The sequence below is a fragment of the Schistocerca americana genome, chromosome 9, assembly GCF_021461395.2.
Source record: "Schistocerca americana isolate TAMUIC-IGC-003095 chromosome 9, iqSchAmer2.1, whole genome shotgun sequence".
NCBI classification, from domain to species: domain Eukaryota; kingdom Metazoa; phylum Arthropoda; class Insecta; order Orthoptera; family Acrididae; genus Schistocerca; species Schistocerca americana.
The window spans coordinates 94,732,920-94,750,972 of record NC_060127.1 but is presented as its reverse complement, the minus strand read 5'-3'; the positions used below and the strand labels follow the sequence as shown (position 1 = coordinate 94,750,972).

The window sequence follows — 18,053 nt, the reverse complement described above, 5'->3', positions numbered from 1 at the left end:
CTTTCACCCCGGAGTCCGCCGTTCTGTTCCTTACCGCCCCTCCCCAGCTGTGAAAGGTTTTGCTTTCGTGGGTAATCCGGCGTTCCCCTCCAGCATATATATAGCACCCCTTGCAACCACTCAGGACATCAGTCTGCAAGCAGCCACAGCAGCAAGCACAACAATAACAACAACATGAAGGTCCTGGTGAGTACACTGTGCTGTTGAGTTATCACATAAAGTGTCGCTGTCATCGCTGAGGGCTCTCGACGAACGGGACAGAGTTTCCGCGAACATCGATTTTCTTAAAACCTTTTATTGACAATTAGCTTACGTGCAATGTAGCTGGACAGACATGGATGGGAATGAATGGGAGTCAGTAAGTAGTAACGGAAAGGGGTAGGACAGAGTCGTCACACCTTCCCAGATGCTATCATTGTGTACATGAAGCAAGGGAATCGAAGAAAAATTTGGAAACAGATTCGAAGTTGATTGGAACAGAAGGACAACTTTGAGGGGATCGGATGACATTGTAATTCTGCCTAAGAGCTTACAAGAGCAATTGAAGGGATTGAGTGGTGAGTTGAAAAGTTGCAGTAACATGAAAACCAACAAAGTAATACAATGGTAATAGAAAGCAGCCGAATTAAGTCAGATGATGCTGAGTGAATTACATTTGGAAATGAGGCGCTGGGAATAGTACAAGAATTTTGCTAGGAATTAGTTGGAGACGGCTGAAGATATGGGGATATATAATGTTGGGGTGGAAATAGCGAGAAAAGCTTTGCTTTTGTGTTACGAAGAGTTTTCGTAAAGTATGTTTTTGGACTGTAGCTTCATATGGAAGTAAGAAGTGTTGATCGAGGAGGGGGAAGGGTGGGGGGGGGGAGGGAATTGTTAAGTAAGACCAAAGCTTGAACACTGTAAACAGATACAATTGGATGTTGGTGACACTAGTTATGCAGAGATGAAGGCATTTCTAAAAGATAGTGCAGCGTCTAGGATTGCATCGCAGTAGTTTTTCGAATGGATATCACACCAACAAACATCTACGTAATTCTCTTTTACATAGACTGTGCGTCTGAGGATTAAAAGTATGTGTGCAAGATCATTATTATAATATATAAATATGCAAAAAATATAATTTTCTCAAGTAACTGAGGAAGAAAACGTAAAGGATATTACAAATACATTAATTTTTCTGAAGTAATATTTTTACGTAAACCTGAACCAGACAGTATCCGATTATACGATAAGAATTAAACTTCTGGGGCACACAAAATACTTTAAATATTTAGGGATATGAACATACACCGAAAATCTGTAAAAGATCAAGGGGATGGGAGACTTGGAGCTGTTAGAGCTGATCTCGGAAAGTGTAGTGCATTTCTAAGGAAAATCGCTTACAAAACGGTAGTGCGCGCAATTGTAGCATACAGTCTTGTAGCGTTTAGACTCCTTATCAGATATTCATGACAGGCAGTATAGCAGTGGTCATCGAAGAACTAAGGAGTGTAGCAGTGATCACAGAAGAACAAAGTAGGAAATATCTGGGACACCGAAGTCGTAATTGTCACGAAATCGTGTTGCATTTGAGGAAGACTGGGTGACAGTCGTTTTTCCTGCATCGTCTACTTTGTCGAGATCCGATCTACTGTACAATCTAGTTTTTTTTCGGCCGAACACCTGGCAATCCGGCAGAAGAGGGTTGGAGCACTTCTGCACAATGGCTCCTCTGCGGAGAGACATTTATGTGGAATTTGACGCTCTTGGTAGGCAGCCAATGAATCTGAAAAAATAACCCTGTTGTGATGACAGTCTGAGCTTAGAACGAGATCTTGGTTAGTCCGAATTTGACAGGTTGGCTACGTCTTGAAAAGCCAGCGAATGTTACAGTAAAAAAACTGCTTGTGGAGACAGATTAATCTGAAGCTTAGCATGGGGTCGAGGTTATATGGGAATATGGCACTCCGACTGTGAACTGCCAAGCCAACGAATGTTACAGTAAGAAACCTGATATGGTAACAGACTGATCTGTAGCATAGCAAGAGGTCTGGGTTTCGGTGAAATGAGACAGTTTGGTTGTGACTTAGCGAGCAAACGAATGTTACAGTAAGAAACCTGGTAGTGGTGGCAGACTACTGTTTACCTTAGTCGGAGGTCTAAGTTAGGTTATGAGTTTGCGGAGTCTAAGGAATGAGAAAGCAACTGTATACCTGAAGTGTCTTGAGCTCTGCAGAAGCGTCAGCACAGCCTGAGTCTGCACAAATATCATTATGCACAACTGTCACAAACCCGGCAGGTGTCCCAACAGAGAATATTTGCGAAAGAATACATCGATTAGACTTATTTATTGCAGTTTTCATTCTCTACGCCCAGGGATGGTACATCTACATCTACATCTACATTGATACTCCGCAAGCCACCCAACGGTGTGTGGCGGAGGGCACTTTACGTGCCACTGTCATTACCTCCCTTTCCTGTTCCAGTCGCGTATGGTTCGCGGGAAGAACGACTGTCTGAAAGCCTCCGTGCGCGCTCTAATCTCTCTAATTTTACATTCGTGATCTCCTCGGGAGGTATAAGTAGGGGGAAGCAATATATTCGATACCTCATCCAGAAACGCACCCTCTCGAAACCTGGCGAGCAAGCTACACCGCGATGCAGAGCGCCTCTCTTGCAGAGTCTGCCACTTGAGTTTATTAAATATCTCCGTAACGCTATCACGGTTACCAAATAACCCTGTGACGAAACGCGCCGCTCTTCTTTGGATCTTCTCTATCTCCTCCGTCAGACCGATCTGGTACGGTTGTTTCAGATTATAGAGCCTCAGATCTTTTCAGATATTTACTGAGGTAATTGGAAATGGGGCAGAGGTGTTCACAATTGGAAAAGAACTGCCTGTGATTACAGTTTCCAGCATTTGCATTCTAATCAAGGGAAATCTCCCAAAAACCAGCACCCAGGAACCAGCAGACTGGAACTATTTTTCATATATTTTGGGATACTGCTGTCTATGGTCAAGGAGAAAAATAAAACAAATGTGTTTGTGTGAAACTGCGGACATGTTGTATATGAATGAGACCAACCTGACAGTTTTATGTTCTTTTCATTCTCTACTCCAAAGGAAAGGGCGTGATTTTTGAGGTGCGATAGATTACAGAGGCTCGGTTATTTTCGGCCAAATACCAGGCGAGATGCCAGTGGGACAGAACGAGTGTCAGGTGGTTGCAGCTGCTGGGGTTCTCTGGTGGAAGTCGCTGGGCAGCACAAGACACAGACAGCTTCAAGCAGTTGACTACATTATTTATTTCCGAATAGTTTGTAATAGAAGACTTGTGCCCACACCAGGTAGGCATCGAACCCACAGTCCATGGTGAGACATAGTGAGCATAGCTATACCCAACTCGGCCCAGTGATGGGTAGCTTTGCTGGGCAGCGATACTGGGCTTGGTCAGCAGCCTGGTTAGGTTGTAGGTAAGGTGTCTAAGGACTGCACTGGAGTATGGAAGATGCAGCTGGGGGAGGCCACAGTTCTACACTCAGCACCTCAGTGCTGTGCCTGTGCCCCTAAAAAGGAGGTCTGGGGATGACATCTGTGCGATGGTGGCCTCACTGGGAAATCCCACACTGCAACAGACACTGACTCAATGACTCACAGATTAGACGCCACAGCATGCCTAGGTGACGAGTATTTATACTCATCAGAGCGAGCATGCTGTTGAGAACGTACCTGAGGTGTCATGAAGTCCACTGCCGAAGGCACCATTGCTCGTTGAGTAAATGGTAATGCTGATGTATTGACAGGCAGGATGGTGCGAGGCTGAGTGGACTGCTTACAGCCATCAGTATGATTACAGACCTTGTCTCGGCTCATGCCGCTTTTTCTTTGTCTACTCCTTTGTGAGAAGAGAGCTGTTTCAGATCTGTGCCCTTTACAGAGCCACAGTTAGTTTCAGTCAAATACTGAGTGAGCTCTTTTTTGGTGGAGATGAGTTTCCAATTGGAATAGAAGGGGGGTTACCAGATCCGGTGTTTACCTTGCAGTCATGGGAATCTCTAGGCTGAGTCAGGGCCTGTTCAGCGTAAAGCCATACGAGCTGGTAGCGGGACCGCCACATGTGGTTGGGAATATTTGGGAAGGGCTTTCCATTTCCAGCATTCTTTTTACAATCAAGGGAATTCTTCCCAGTATCTTTGTCAGTACTTGGGGTAAAATAATTTTTAATGTCAGGAGCTCTGCAGCCCAGTGTCATAAGAACTGGTGGTGATGCAGAGACTGTCGTAGTTGGCAATGAAAGGATTTCTACTCCTAGGAGAAAAGTGTCCTAGACAAAAAAATTATAACCTAGTGCATATGAAGGTCTATTTGATTATGTGTGTTCAGAGTAAAGTCGAGGTTTTGTTTAACATCTGCAGTGTCACTGCAGTAACCTAAACAACCTAACCTAACCCAATCTAAAATAACGTAACCCAACTGCAATTAAACCAATCTAACCTACACCCTCCTAACCGAATGTAATGCATCCAAACCTAACATAGCCCAATCTAATGTAACAAAACCTCCCCCAACCCAATCTAAACTAAACCAGTCTAATCTAAACTAAACTAAACTAAACCAATCTAACCTAAACCAACCTGATGTAAGTGAGTCTAGTGTAATCCAACCTAATATAACCCAACCTAATCTAACCGAGTCTAATCTCAAATAATCTAATCTCTGGCTATACGACTGTTCGTGAAATGCTGGATGTGTAACCACCAAAGGATTTCCTTTTAATATTTTTTTCATTCCCTGCCCCTAAAGGTTGAGTATGCTAAAGTCTTGACCCAATGGAGAGTCAGGAGCTCTGCAGCCCAGTGTCATAAAAACTGGTGGTGATGCAGAGACTGTCCTAGTTGGCAATGAAAGGGTTCCTACTCCTAGGAGAAAAGTGGCCTGTTTGAGATCCAGCCTATTGTAGTGTCACAGTTCTTTTAAGCCAAACGCCAAGCGAGATATGGTGGTGCAGAGCGATCGCCAGTTGGGTACATATAGGAGGGTACATATTGAAGTTCCAGTACTTACCTTACTATGAAGAGAAACCTCCTGAAAACGTTGGTCAGAAGTGGGGGATGGCAACTATGCTCTGTAGCAGTCTGGAACAATATGCCCGAGACAAAAATATGAGAGATTAATGTGTTTGACTGTACAGTTGATTATTTACATTTGCTTATAAAGTTTATGACTTATCACCTACAGAATCTCAATCGAAACAATCAAGTCGGCTACTCAACCTCGAACCCACTGCGAAACAGTTCGTGTAGTGCGATACAAGATTATCAGCCAGGGAATAAAAGTAACACTCGTCGCTACAGCAAGTGTGTTTCTAAACCCTCTGTCTGATTCACCAGTGGATGACAGGACAATTCCTTAAATAGGACACAAGTTAACGTAAAAGTTTTCAGGCTATTATGTCGCACCATATTGTAAAATAACTGTCGCTAAATAAAACCAACGTTTTGACCACGTTTGCAGTGACCTTCTTCTGGTCAGTACACAAGTATTTGTTTGGAGTGTGCTTTATATGCAAGTAAAATGTGGAAGATAAACAGTACAGGCAAGAAAAGATTAGAGGGTTTTGAAATGCATCTATGGAAGAATGCAGAGGAGGTGATGTACTGATTCGAATAGGGGAGAAAGCGGCTTTGTAGTTTCAATTAACTAAAAGAAGGAATAGGCTGACAGCGGTACATCTTCAGACAATACATTGAAAAGATTTATGTTATCTAAATTTTGCCAGAGAAACCTACACACTTACTGGACATAAAAGTTTCACTGTCAAAGTGATATGAAATTCTAGCCTCCTTCCTTTCTGTTTCACTATGAGGTACCTGTTGTATTCACCATATGCACTTGAAGCAAACATTTAAATGTGGCAGGAAGAAGCTCCCCACTGCTCAGTAGCTGCTGTGCCGAGGTGTATGGCTGCAGCAACTATACAGTTTTTTCACAGGGCCAAATACGTTTGGACAACATTTATGGTAAAAACATATGGAAACACAGATTAGCAACAATTTACAACGATTTCTTGAAAGAAGTTTTGCAGTATTTAACTGCAGTTTGAAGACCGTGTATGACTACATAGGTCAATGTTTCCTTGCACTAATCTGTGTTAAAGCACTGGTAAGGTCATAGATCTAACGAACGATATCTCACATCGCCTATATAAAGTTTATTTGGCCCTTCTTGGCGGCTATTGTAGCTGAGTTCTTTGTTACTCGCTGAGATTTTGCCTTGAGGTACTGCCTTGTCTACCTAAGTGCTAAGCGGAGCTTTATGTTCTTCTAGTGTGTGCCATCTCTGGAGTGTAACTTTAAAAATATTGCGCCTGAGTCGTACGTATCATAGCTCTCTTTCATGTAGGCTGTGACCCATCTCTTCTGGAGTACACAGCAGAGTCGAAACACGTTCACCATCAAACGTTACTGATACCTTGGAGCTTTCAGTTAAGTTTCCTACCATCTCTTTGTCCCCAGGCTATCGTAGTGCTGGCTCTGGCCGCCGTGGCCTTTGCTGAGGAGGAGAAGAAGCAGGAGAAGCGAGGCCTGCTGGGTCTGGGATACGGAGGCTACGGAGGATATGGAGGATACGGAGGCTACGGAGGCTACGGACACGGCCTGGCCCTGGCTGCCGCCCCCGCAGCCATCGCAGCCCCCGCCATCGCGCACGCCCCCGCAGTCGCCGTCGCCGCCGCCCCCGCCATCGCTCACGCCCCCGCAGTGGCCGTTGCCCCAGCCATTGCCCATGCTCCCGCTGCCGTCTCCACCGTCTCACAGGTATGTACCATGTACACTCCACTGGTTACCACGTGAGTTACTCTGTGAAGTATGTGGGAGGTGTATAACAATCGTATATCAAGTATGAGGGGTTGCTATCAAAGGAAGCAAGCATTCTCGGCGAATTTAATTGACGAAATCTTCTCGGATTATCAGCCGAGTCGTGGCGTCGTGTTCTCGTAACGTTTCAACGACATTCCCACTCGTCATTTTCAGGCTCCTGAAAATGACGTTTAAGACACTCATCAAAACGTGGCGGAAAACGTGACGCCATGACTTGGGTGATAATCGGAGAAGATTTCATCAAGGGTAGCTATCAAGTTTTAATTATCAACAAAAACAAAGTTAAATAATTAATTTTCTGTTTCATGACTGAAACTGTCTAGATCGCTAGATAATATAACGTTTTGTATTACGACTTTTCGGAACTGGACATTATCAGATATACGAAAGGAGCACAGAGAGTGGCAGGTGTTTGTTATACGTAAGTCACATAAACTCAGTTGTGTGGAACCCACAGCAGGACTAACAGGAGATATTGGATGTATTCGGAGATGTTAAAGACATTGAACTGGCACATGAAGATAGATGCAAGTTATTTCGAAAAAGAATACTTTAAATGTCTCAGGAAAAAGCTTTAAATGACGAATGTAGCAATTGCCCTCATAGAAATCGTGAGCACAGGGATAGAATAATTACAGCACACACAGAGGCACTTAAACAGCTGGATGTGTGGAAGGAAATGGAAGAAGCCCTGTTAAATGGTACAACGGAAAGTACCCTCTGTCATGCACTTCACACTGGTTTTCAAGGTATGGATGTAGATGTAGACGTTGAAGAAAAGGACCTAAAGTCTTTGGGCGTGTGCTCTTGAACATGATGCGCTTGTAGCAACAATGGTTACCAAGTGCAATAGGGAACTACAACAAGTAGAGGAATTTTGGTCCTCAGTAAAGTTTATAAGGGAGCGGCAATGACACTACTCATGTTTCGATTCCAGATAAACTTCTGCTAGCTGGGAGAGCATTTCATACAGAGGCTAGTGGTGGGTCGTGCCCACACGTTAGCAAATGTATCGAAAATGACTCGTGCGCGGGTCCATGTCAAAACGGACATGTTTTGGTTCTATTATTACTTTCACACGTGTCAGTTGCCACTATGTCAACGAACTACCACCGTGGATACCAACGTTTGGGTGTTTTCTGTCTGAGCAGGTGAGCTACGGCACCACTCACTACGCCCCGGCAGTGGCTAAGGTGGCCGCCCCCGTGGCAGTCACCGCCCCCGCCATCGCTGCCGCCCCCGCCATCGGCCTGGGCTACGGTTACGGACACGGCCTGGGCTACGGACACGGTCTCGGTCTGGGATACGCCGCCGCCGCCCCCGCCGTCAGCCTGGGATACGGAGGATACGGACACGGTCTGAGCCTCGGCTACGGACACCATTAGGGCCTCAGTGGACCGCGGACGATTACACGATGCTGGAACCACCAACTCCGACCACCATCACCCATCATCGCAGCACTCAACATGGACACACACTCATTACCCTGCAGCTTCGCTATGCATCACCGCAAGGCCAATAAAGTATTATTTTCATTACACGTTACAATGTGTTTCTTTTCTGTGGAATACCTTATCAGCTTTAGCAACCCATATGCTGAAGATGCCTGTAATAAGTCGACAGAAGCGGCGGAACCGAATATCCTATTTGACGCAGCGTCATCCATTGCCACAGCATTCTGTAGCACCCCTTATGCTTGCCACCTTCCGTCGTGACTAGGAATTATGTTGTAAATTTTTAATAGGATGTTATAGTAGTAATTCCATGGACAAGTTCGATCTGAGGTAACTTCAAGAGAGAAAGTTAGATTCCGTCATTAGTGAGAAGAATGCGGAACTGGTCTACAGGGTGTCAGAAAAGTCTTTCCCTGATTACATAAACTGATAACTCAGGCTAGAAGTAAGATACAAATATGAAACTGAGGCCTAATTGTTTACGAACTATCAAAGTTTTTTTCACACATCAGTAAACTTCCACATGAGCACCCTTGGTAGCATGTAGCACATCTAGGCGATATTGAATTTCCGTCCACACATTAGCCAACATAGCTGGAGGGATCGATTCAACGACTGTGGTTATCCGTTGCCGCAGGGTTTCAAGATCTGGTACACGTGTTCGGTAGACCTCGTTCTTGACATAACCCCATAAAAAGAAGTGTAATGGGGTTATGTCAGGAGAGCGTGGAGGCCAAACCGTTGGCCCATCACGACCAATCCATCGCCCATATCGAGATAGGCACGGACGTCCAAATCCCAATGAGGCGGTGCACCGTCTTGCTGAAACAAGACATCGGGGTGATACTGAAGCAGCTGAGGAACAGCATACAGTTGCAACATGTCCAGATACACTGCAGATGTGACGGTAGCCTCAGCGAAGAAGAATGGCCCGATAATTCGGTCGTGCAATAGCGCGCCCCAAACATTCACCTTTGGACTGCCTCTGGTGCACTCCATGAGCTCGCCAGGGGGTTGTGAACCCCAAATGCCCACATTATAGCGATTTACTATTCCACTGACAAAAAAGGTCGCTTCGTCGGACAAGGCAATTCGTCTGAGATAACCATCATCGCCTTCAATGCGTGATAGCATTTCGACCGCAATGTCATATCGACGTGTACTGTCACTGGGCAACAAGGCCTGAACGATTTGCACTTTGTATGCACGAAACAATAAACGTTTGTGTAAAATGTCACGGAGAGAGTATTTTGGTATCTGTAATTCACGTGAGGCCCTGCTCACAGATTTCTTCGGACTTCGCAGAAAAGACTGCCTTGCAGCTTCCACCCTGTCTGCTGAGGTTCTTGGTCGACCAGACCTCGGAAGGTCAGCAACTGATCCTGTTCTTGAACTTCTCATACCAGGCTTTAATGCTCTTGGCATCAGGTGGATTTCTTCCAAATGTTGTCTGGAAGTGTCTGTGCACTGTGGTTGGTGATCGTGTCTCATGATACCACAGGACACACTGTGCCTTCTCCTGATTGGTTAACATGGCTTCTTGGGCACTGCACCTCATCCACTACTTGCGTACTGCGAACCTAAAACAGAAAAATACTTTGATAGTTGTAAACAATTCGACACAAGTTTCATATTTGTATCTTACTTCTAGCCTGAGTTGTCAATTTATGTAATCAGGGAAAGCCTTTTCGGACACCCTGTATATTCCCCATTGTATCAGAACGAAGTAAGTGGACTTAACTAGCCTAGATTAAGACTGGCTAAATTAATGGTATAAAAATTAGAAATCACATACTCACTTTTTGACAGTCAAGGAAAAAGAACAAATGGGAAGGATGTACAAAATATTTTGTTATCATTTTACAAGCATTTATATTTCCATTTAATGTTATGTTTAGAGCTCCTGCCTCAACTGCACAGTTCAGTTTTTTTTAAAGATCAGCTCCACACTGAATTGACTTTCCTGAGGGCGAAAGTATCGCAATTTAGAGAAGCAGTGGTGGATTTTATAACTCAAGGCAGACAAATACATAATCATTTCCCTCCATCTTCGCCGGCCGAAGTGGCCGTGCGGTTAAAGGCGCTGCAGCCTGGAACCGCAAGACCGCTACGGTCGCAGGTTCGAATCCTGCCTCGGGCATGGATGTTTGTGATGTCCTTAGGTTAGTTAGGTTTAACTAGTTCTAAGTTCTAGGGGACTAATGACCTCAGCAGTTGAGTCCCATAGTGCTCAGAGCCATTTTTTTCCCTCCATCTTCGCCATGCGACACCACAAGCCCAATAAAGTATTAATCCCATTACGTGTTGAAAAAGTGTGCATTATTAAAAAAAGCTCACACATTGAAGCTTCCTGAGACGGCTCAGCGGAACCTTCTGAATCCACACGTCGACTCTGGAACATGATGTAATGTAGCTGTGACGTGTGACGTCTTAGGTACTGAAGCAGAGAGAGAGAGAGAGAGAGGACAGAAAATTAACAAGGATTCTTTTGCTTCTACGTTGTGATCCAGTACTTTACCACCAAAATTTTGGAGGCTATTCAGGGATATTTCCTGTTTTGGTATACGAGGCTCTTGCTCTCCGGTGGCTTGTTACAGAGTCGTAATGTCACCATGATTTTAGAATTTTGTACACGGGCGGAGCAGCAACCGTAAGATAATGTTATGTTGTAGAATTTGTAAACTAGTTGCAAAATGGAAGGTTTATCTAAAACCCTTCACCATGGTTGCAATGCGAATGATACGACAAGAACTAAATACACTGTTAGAAATTGACCAGGCCCAAACAGAATGTCTATCTGGGAACACTGGTAATATCACAGAATGATATAAATATGGAAATAAAGCGGCGCATCTACCTAGCTGGTAAATGCTGTTATGGGCTGGCCCCACAACTTAAGTCCAGAAGTCTGTGCAGGAGAACAAAGTCTCAACTCTATAAAACATTACTGTTCCCAGTATTAACATATGGCTCAGAAACGTGGACACTGACACAATAGTGTGAAGAGCTAGTTGGATGATAGAATGTTTTGAAGTAAAGGTACTACGCAATGTCTATGGGGCAACTAATGAAGATGGAGCATGGTGTAGACGATTTCATTTTAACTTTGCAGGTTATCTAAAGATGTTGAAACCTGAAATCATGAAGTATATTCTGATTCACCATCTACTTTTTTTTATGTTTAGGTTGCTCTAAGTCTATGTTTGGTTGAAAGGTGACAGTTTCGTTGTTAGCCAGGTCCATTTTAAGAGCCAAATCACACAAGCTGCCGCTTGGGTTGACAGGTTGAGACAGGCACCAGAAGTGCGCAAGTGCAAGATTTTTGTACAGATTGTATCACAATTAGTATCAAAAAACCGGATACGTGAAAGTGTACAAGGGAAAAGGGGAAGACGGGAAGGGTGTCAACTGGTAAGTCGCTTGTGTAGAAAAGTGTTCTCGATCTGGCCCTAGAGCTACCTAGGGTAACAAATATGGTGTGATGAAAATACCTATGATTTTTGTAACGGGGGCTATTTTATATTTACAGGATTCAGATGTGTCGTTTACATCTGCCTTTATCATGTCATGGATCAAATCATATGACTGAGATAAACCGGATCAATATTTTTCCACAAGACTACTCACAACTATAATATGATGAGTCTAGGCCTATGTCATTAGAAAGGACTCGCTATGGCCCTCAACATAAAACAATGTGGTGCGATAGTGACAAGAACCAGTGGGAACATTCGAGTATATCTGTTCAGATATTTTAAGCACCACTAATCAATTAAACACTACGGTGAACTAATCATATGTCGTTTTGTGAATGATTGGACGAATCGTATGAAATTGTACCTCACACACGTAGGACTTTACTTTCAAAATCATTGTGCAGTCAAACTTTGGATATTGTCCAGTGCCCTGACGGAGCTGAATGACGGAGATGACAACGAATATTCCAAGAAGGGTTGCACCAGACGTAATGTATTTGCTTATCCAGCGAGAGAGAATCACAGAAAAGTTCGAATAACTCCTGTAGCGAGCGTGTTGTGCATAACAGAGACCAATAATCTCAAAATACTGACACTGACATAAGAAGTACAAATGAAGAAAGGTATTACTGTCGTCAAGTTCAAATATTCAACAGAGCACATAGGTCGCTTGTAGGGAACACAATCTTAATTTTCAATATAAAATTTATTTGTCCTGATCATACAGTGTTTCGATTGCCTGAGTTTATAACCTTCAGATTTAAAAGAGAAAGTATTGTAAGTAGAACGTTCTACCTGCTTGCAATGTGTACAATAAGTATACCGTATAAAAAAAGTGACTTACAATTAAAGCTTTAGTTAAAGTGAGTGTTTCGTCACATGTAGTACGAACATGAACGGTGCCATTACAACTACTGTGTATTCTATGATGCTTCTGTTTAAAGCAGAGACAAACTGCTACAGGGCAGGAACAACCGTACAGTTATATGATCAAGTTCATCGTACGAAAACAAAATTTAACTCTGTTAATCTTTCACTGAAATTCACATTATAAATGTTAAAAAACAAATTCCAGTAACAATCTAAGGAAGAAAGTTAATACGAGACGTGTTTATTAAGTAAGTACCGTTTTGAAATTTAAAAAAGGCGTGCAAAGAAATCTCAATAATTTTATTTTTACATGAAAGCCTGTACCTTAATTTACTTTTCTACATAATTTCCGTCGATATTGAGGCACTTGTCATAACGTTGTACCAGTTTTTGAATACCCTCCTCATAGAAGTCGCCGCCTGACTTATTAACCACTACATCACCACTGTTTTGACTTCGTCATCGTCTTGAAGACGCTGACCGCTCAGGTGTTTCTTCAAGTGCAGGAACAGATGGTAGTCACTGGGCGCAAGATCGGGGCTGTGAGGTGGATAATATAGAATTTTCCATCGAAAAGATGTGATGAGATCTTTGGTCTGATTCGCCACATGCGGACGGGCATTGTCTTGTAGCAAAACGATGCCCTTGCTCAACTTCCATGGTCTATTTCTTTGATTCTGGTGTGACGTTGGCCACCCATGTTTCCTCGCCTGTAACAATTTGGCTTAAGAAATCATCACCGTCGTTGTGGTACCGCTCAAGGAAAGTCAATGCACTGTCTAAACGTTTGGTTTTGTGCACATCTGTCGACATTTTCGGTACCCAACGTGCGCACAATTTTCGGTAATTCAAGTGCTCGGTCACTGTGCCATACAAAACACTGCGAGAAACATTAGGAAAGTCAACCCGCAAGGAGCAAATCGTAAAGCGTCTTTTTTCTCTCACCTTTTTGGCCACTTCCTGCACCAAACTTTCATTAACGACCGAAGGACGCCCACTCCGTTGTTCATCATGGCACATTTGTGCGGCCATCTTTAAATGCTCTCACCCACTTTCTTACCATTCCATCACTCATAATGTTTTCTCCGTAAACTGCACAGATCTCACGATGAATATCGATCGCTTTTAGGCCTTTAGCACTAAGAAATCTTATAACAGCCCGCACTTCACAGTCGGCGGGACTCACGATTATCGGAGGCATCTTAAACACTCAGTACACAACGTAAACAAGGAAGAATCAGACTGTAATGGCGTCAGTGCATAGATTAAGGTACAGGCTTTCATGTAAAAATAAAATTATTGAGATATTTTAGCATGTCTTTTTTTAATTTCAAAACGGTACTTACTTAAAAAACACTTCTCGTAGTACAAATGTTTTACTTTCAGAATATGACAAAATATCTTCTAAAGTATCGAACCCACAGATTCCGGAAGTGAGACCTTAAATTTAAATCCATAAACAAGAGAAATCCACTTGCCCCTATAGTGAACGCCATAACGGCGGCCGGCTGGGGTGGCCGAGCGGTTCTAGGCGCTACAGTCTGGAACCGTGCGACCGCTGCGATCGCAGGTTCGAATCCTGCCTCGGGCATGGATGTGTGTGTTGTCCTTAGGTTAGTTAGGTTTAAGTAGTTCTAAGTTCTAGACGACTGATGACCTCAGAATTTAAATCCCATAGTGCTCAGAGCGATCTTCGCAATAGCGGTCGGCAACCCTTCGGGCACGTAGGTCACGCGTGTAGCCTACATGGCCCCTGCACTCCTCACCGTCGCACACTCGCCCTGCCGCAGTAACGGACAGACAGCAGGCGGCGGTACAAGCGCTAGCAGAGGCCGCCACCTCCGAGGAACCTATCCGCGGCCGCCACGCAAGTGACCAGGAAATGTGCTGCGAGTATTTCGCAGCCGGCCGCTATAAATGTCGACGTCACAGCTACAGCTACAGCTTCGAGAGCCTCTCCTTCAGGGGAGGGTGCTAAGCATCCATCGTCACAGGACGCTCTCTGCATTCATCGTATGGACCGAAGCCGCTGTATTCAGCATTCGTATTTCCCTTGGTGCACTCAGACTCTATCCGGAATGGAATTTTCTGCTCATATGCTGGTGTTATTCAGGACAGCTTATTCGTACTTAGAATATTTCCCGTGCCAGCGTATAAATATGAAGACGGTAACTACGTTACTTTGTTAGACTCTGGAATCATCATAATGTCAAGTCTTCGTACTTCTGGGGTGCCGTAATCGTGATTTTGTTATTATCGCGTAAGTAGACGTTCCATTCTTTGATCAATAAACTTTAGTAAACTTGATCACGGTTTGCCTTGTGTCGGTGTGAGCGACACGTAAGTGGCCAACGTCACATGTCCAAACTACAAACTTAACAGTCCGTTGAACAACAAACAAACTAGTAGGTGCATACACATTACAGCAGCCTTTCAGTGCAACAAAGCAACTTTCAATCTGCTGAAGCAGTACAAAATATAAAAATTTCAGGCAATGCAACATTAAGATTTTTAGACATCGCTAATTTATACACTAACGTTTCACTGAAAGAAATTACTCAAAAAGTAAATAAAATTTATTAACACATAGAAAGATAGGTACTGCAAAAATAATTGACCTAATAGACTTTTAGGACTGGTTTTATCTATAAATTATTATAACTTAAATGTCAAAAACTGTCACCAGAAGTAGGGCCTGCATGTGGGTATCGTCTTATCTGGCAGATTGATAAAAACATTCATGAACGACCTGGAAACATGTTTTTGAGAAATACGATGATTTAAAGTGGAAAACTATAACCAACAATAAGTAGATGATGCGATTCTCCTCTTTAAAGACGGAAAGGCAGACACACAAATTTGCCCAAACCATGAGTTCCATGCAACATAAAATCAACTTCACTCTTTAATTAGAGCACTATAGCTGCCTTAATTTCCTCTCATGCTGGCCATAGTGTTGGCCTGGAGTTCTTATGGTAGGGCGTTCCATTTCTCCATTGGCACGGTTGACAATTGCGGGATTGTCGTTGGCGCATTTCGACGTGCTGCAATACGTTCCCGCAACTCGTCTAACTTGCACTCGACGAGATTTCACTCGAGATAATGGACAGGCCAGTCCATTCGCCGAATATTCTCTCGTTGTTGTAACTCCTCCAACTACGTTCTTTGATGCGGCGGGCATTGTCACCCAAAAAAATTAAAAAAACATTCAACATCCAAGATGCGTAAAATATTTCTTTATTTAAGACAACCTGTTTCAGCAGACTTTCCTGTCATCTTCATATCTTTTTGTTGTAAAACATGTTCATTTTACGCTGAACCTCACGCACAAGCTGTCAGTTGGATAGAAAAGACAGCACACTATAAATATTTTCTCATCGCTAGAATACTTAAAGCGAGCACACTCTGCCTATCTAACCCATGTTAATTTAGGCAAGTATTTGACCCATTTCTGAAAATACTATTTGATGCAGGGCCTTAATATTTTTACTGTATGTTACATGATGCTAATAGAGTGAACTGTACTAAAATCTATCCATTTTGTAGTTTTAAGAAATACTTCTTTAAATTTCTTAACAAAAAATATTAAGTTGTTTCTGCAGAAAATATTTTTTGTGAACTTCCTAATTGGGGAATATTAATGAATGTAGTACCAGAGGTGCCTTTCTACGTTATGCAGAGTCTCTGAAAATTTCATTCATTTATCTATGATAGTTTCTGATATAATGGGGTATATGTACTGAAAATTTTAGTTTGCGGGAAATTCACTTTAAAGAAAAAATTTTAGAAACTTGTTACTTACAATTAATTAAAACTGTCCTGCTGCGTATGATGGCCCTTCTTTCGCCTCTAGCAGGTCTTCCAGCTTTCTTCCAGCTTCTTTTTTCACCTTCCTGGATGTTTGTCTAGCTTTCTTGGCCATATCAGATGCAGACCTGTCTGTATCGGCTATCCTCATTTTATAGCAATGTTGCAGCCCAGTGACCATATTTTCACCAGGATTAATTCCCAGCTTTTTCAGCACCCAACACCTTCCAATATTACTACAATTGAATGTAATAACAGCATCATGAACTCCTAGTTTCATTGTATGCATGCCTACAAATACAGTTTTAGGAAGGCGGTTCCAAATTATGCTGTTGAAACATTCATTTCGTTTCTGTGTCTGCCCATGCAGACATTTCCTTAGAAGGTCACGACGAGCCAGGTCTCTGAAAATAGGTTTAATTGCTGTAATAACAGCAGCAGGAAGAGAATGCTGGTGAGAATAAGATTCTCCAGTTGCCTGAGCCCTATTGTATTTGCACCACGAATTTTCTCCTGATGCACACAAATCCATGACATGGCTTATCATCAGTAGAGGATTTGTGGAAGAATATGGCACAAACATCTTCATTGCCTCCAGATTTTCTTTATTTCTCCGAATTGGCTGCCCATAGCATACCTGAAAGTTTTCTATTTCAGTTTTAGTCAACCAACCTTGTCCGGTCAACAATTTTCCATCTTCTAATTCTTTTCCTCTCATACCAACAGTTAGTTTTCCCAAGCGTTTTTGAACATGACCTACACGTTCTATTTTGCTAGTAATGGCATCTCCATATGGCTTAAAGTTGACAGTGGGTGGGTTAGTGGGTAACAGAAAAGTGGGCGTGGCACATAAACACACGTGGTAGGAAAATGCTCTTTAAATGCTCGAAATAATTTTTTTTCCAGCTAAGTCCTTTTCAGAGTACTTAAGTAAAGCCTTAATCCATCGAAATATGTTGAAAACCGAAAATCGATTTTTTTCGACCTGAACCACGGTGTGGTCCCCTTAAAAGAACATAAAGCACCTTTAAATATTTTATCCTTGAAAAACCATTGATAATGTGTTGCATTTTATCAGTTTGACATCTTGTGCTTGAGATTCAGTGTAAAATGAACATGTTTTACTACATAAAGATTTTAAGACCTGAAGTTAACAGCAAAGTCTGCTGAAACCGGTTTTCTTAAATAAAGAAATATTTTGCGATCTTGGCTGTGGAATGGTTTCTTACAATTAAAACAGGTAGCCCTTCATTACTCTGAAAATGAGAAAATTCCATAAAAATGAAGTCTGGGCCAAATGCACCAATGAAAAGACCCACACAGGGAAAGCAGTACACTGCCACAATAACGGTGAACGTTGAGCGTGCCTTCGAAGATTCGAAGGTCAGTACGCCCATGCGACGTTATACGAGGCATTCTCAGAAAGTAAGGTACGCGAAATGGAAACCACTGTGAAAATCCGATGGAATTTTGCACAGATATGTTGGGCAGTGTCTTTAGTGTGTCTGTCGATTGCTTCACGTCGCTCTTTTCAGTTCAGAGAGCAAAGTGATAACGTAGAAGTGCCTAAAACAAGTGTCTCCTG

At 42.9% G+C, this 18,053-nt stretch overlaps 1 protein-coding gene across 1 annotated transcript; it reads left to right on the top strand.

Moving 5' to 3' along the window:
• The first annotated feature begins 44 nt into the window (after positions 1-44).
• LOC124551270 (cuticle protein 65) lies at positions 45-8,406 on the top strand. The gene is made up of 3 exons (XM_047126270.1): positions 45-186; positions 6,499-6,798; positions 8,013-8,406. Exons 1-3 carry the CDS (start codon positions 175-177, stop codon positions 8,244-8,246), a joined length of 546 nt encoding a protein of 181 aa, XP_046982226.1. The 5' UTR covers positions 45-174; the 3' UTR covers positions 8,247-8,406.
• Positions 8,407-18,053: the final 9,647 nt, after the last annotated feature.

What these genes read in the sequence shown, in the direction of transcription:
- LOC124551270 (XM_047126270.1), top strand. An exon ending in CCGTCTCCACCGTCTCACAG is followed by an intron (nt 6,799 to 8,012) that starts GTATGTACCATG and finishes CTGTCTGAGCAG; the next exon opens with GTGAGCTACGGCACCACTCA.